This window comes from Otolemur garnettii, unplaced genomic scaffold (assembly GCF_000181295.1).
Source record: "Otolemur garnettii isolate 467f Iridium unplaced genomic scaffold, OtoGar3 scaffold00198, whole genome shotgun sequence".
In the NCBI taxonomy this organism is placed as follows: domain Eukaryota; kingdom Metazoa; phylum Chordata; class Mammalia; order Primates; family Galagidae; genus Otolemur; species Otolemur garnettii.
This window is the reverse complement of record NW_003852593.1, coordinates 186,997-188,899: the sequence shown is the minus strand read 5'-3', so window position 1 is coordinate 188,899 and position 1,903 is coordinate 186,997. Positions and strand designations below refer to the sequence as shown.

The following is a 1,903-nucleotide window of genomic DNA, read 5'->3' as shown; positions in this document are numbered from 1 at the left end:
GATTCAGATGCCATCCCAGACCTCACTGCCACAGGTCCTCCTATGTGCCCTCAGCAATCCTGACTTGGGAACACCCCAGGACAAAAGGAAGAGGGAGATGGAGGGACCCACAAGAGGCGTACACTCAGTCCCAGTGTGGTACTTACTTAGATCTTGACTGAGATAAATTAAAACAAACAAGCCCCCAAAACACAGAGTTTATGACAACTAAAGATGGAATACTTAGTGGGTGTTTTATTAAATAATTATTGCTATTTCTGAAATATTATAAAGGCAATATAGTTATATATATTTTAAAAAATCCTTATTTTGGCAGGGCTGTACACTACACACCATGGGGTGAGGTGAGGGGAGCAGTAAAACAACACGGCATGGTTGTGGCTGCAGGTTGGAGCACGGAGCTCCCGGTCCCACAAGAATGTCTACAGGTTAGAACATCCCACTGCAAACACTGCATAAGGTCTCAGCATTTTATTTGAAGCATTCTTTGCCTTTCTCTAGGACTCAAAAACACACAGACATTAAGATTTTCAGGAAATCTAAATTCTTATATGAATGAATTTTGTGACTAGTAAAAGAATCTTTAACAGTATCATTTCCCCAAGTCAGAAAGGCATTTCTACTGATTTAACACATTAAGCTGCATTTTAAATTATAACCCTTTTCTGAAATACAGCAGTGAAAAACAGCCCAAATGAATTTTAAACATCTTTGAAAGCAAATGTGCCTGGTCTGTGAGCTGGACTCCCAGGCCTGAATGAAGTAGGGGCCACTCTCCTGCTCAACAAAGGCAGCTATTGCTCAGCATCCATAAGGAGGAAAACCCAGACATAGCAGCTCCTAAGAAACTTATTTCTACTCTCAAAGCATTTGTACCACCTAATATTTCTTTTTAATGCTAAATTAAATTTGACTTTATAGTGAGGCTTTTCTTGGCATCCCAGCTGTCTGCTCTGACAAAGTGTATTGTTCGCTGCCCCGTGGTCATGGTGAGGCAGGGTGGGGCAGGACCTTGAGGGGGGGTCCAAGACCCCTTCTGTCTACACAGGGGCTCCATGTAGTTTGCTGGATGAATAAACAGAAAGGCGGTGGAGGAGCTAGCCAAGGGATGCAAGTGAGGTAAGAGCAGGTTTCAGGCAGGACGCTGATTCTGCCACTCCCAGAACAGGCTGGGCCTCAGGAGACATGTGACACTCACCTTCCTGGAGGCCCGGTACCAACTTGTAAACAATGTCCTGCATGGTTCTGTCATGACTGGAAAAAGAAGAATAGGTGGAGTCAGCCAGAAATGTCAATTCTATAATTGCATACATTTTCCACTTAATAATACTGAACCCCAGAATCACTAATTTGGAGTTTTGGCAGAATTTTATTTCCAGTTTACACATGAAAATATGTTTGTGCTACCAAAAGATATGTATGACTTGGACTAAAGTGTCATTGAATTTAGGTCCTGGCTGCTTAGGAACCTTCAGATGACAAGGACACCAGTAAGATGGTTCTTTAAGACACAGAAGCCGCTGCCTGCCTGACGCGAGCAGGAAGGCGCAGCCACTACAACTGTCTATCCCCAGTAGTCATGGCCAGATGCCCCATGCACAGGGCACCATCCTTTCTTGCCCAAGTGTGTTTAGGGAATGTCCACTGTTCAGAAAGCACTTCTGTGAAGTCTCCACACAATGCAGACCTGTGTCCTAGAGACAGGCCTTCTGTGGTCTTCACAACTTAGCTGTGAAGGTTTTCTGTAAAGACAGTCGCTTGGGACTTCAAATTTAGTTCCTACTTGGGTTCGCTATTTTAAAACATACATTACAATTACTTTAAATAATTTTTCATTTTGGCATTAAAAATGTCAGAGAATTTCCTTACTTTCAAATAACTTTTTATTTCCAAACATCATTTC

General features: G+C 42.6%; 1 protein-coding gene across 1 annotated transcript in view; it reads right to left on the bottom strand.

Annotated features, from left to right (window-relative positions):
- The window catches only part of PCGF3 (polycomb group ring finger 3), a 51,981-nt gene that overhangs the window by 23,971 nt on the left and 26,107 nt on the right, over positions 1–1,903 (bottom strand). Inside the window, exon 6 of the mRNA XM_003803995.3 lies at positions 1,199–1,254. Within this exon, the coding sequence (XP_003804043.2) occupies positions 1,199–1,254 (56 nt within the window). The remainder of the gene's footprint in view (positions 1–1,198; positions 1,255–1,903) is intronic.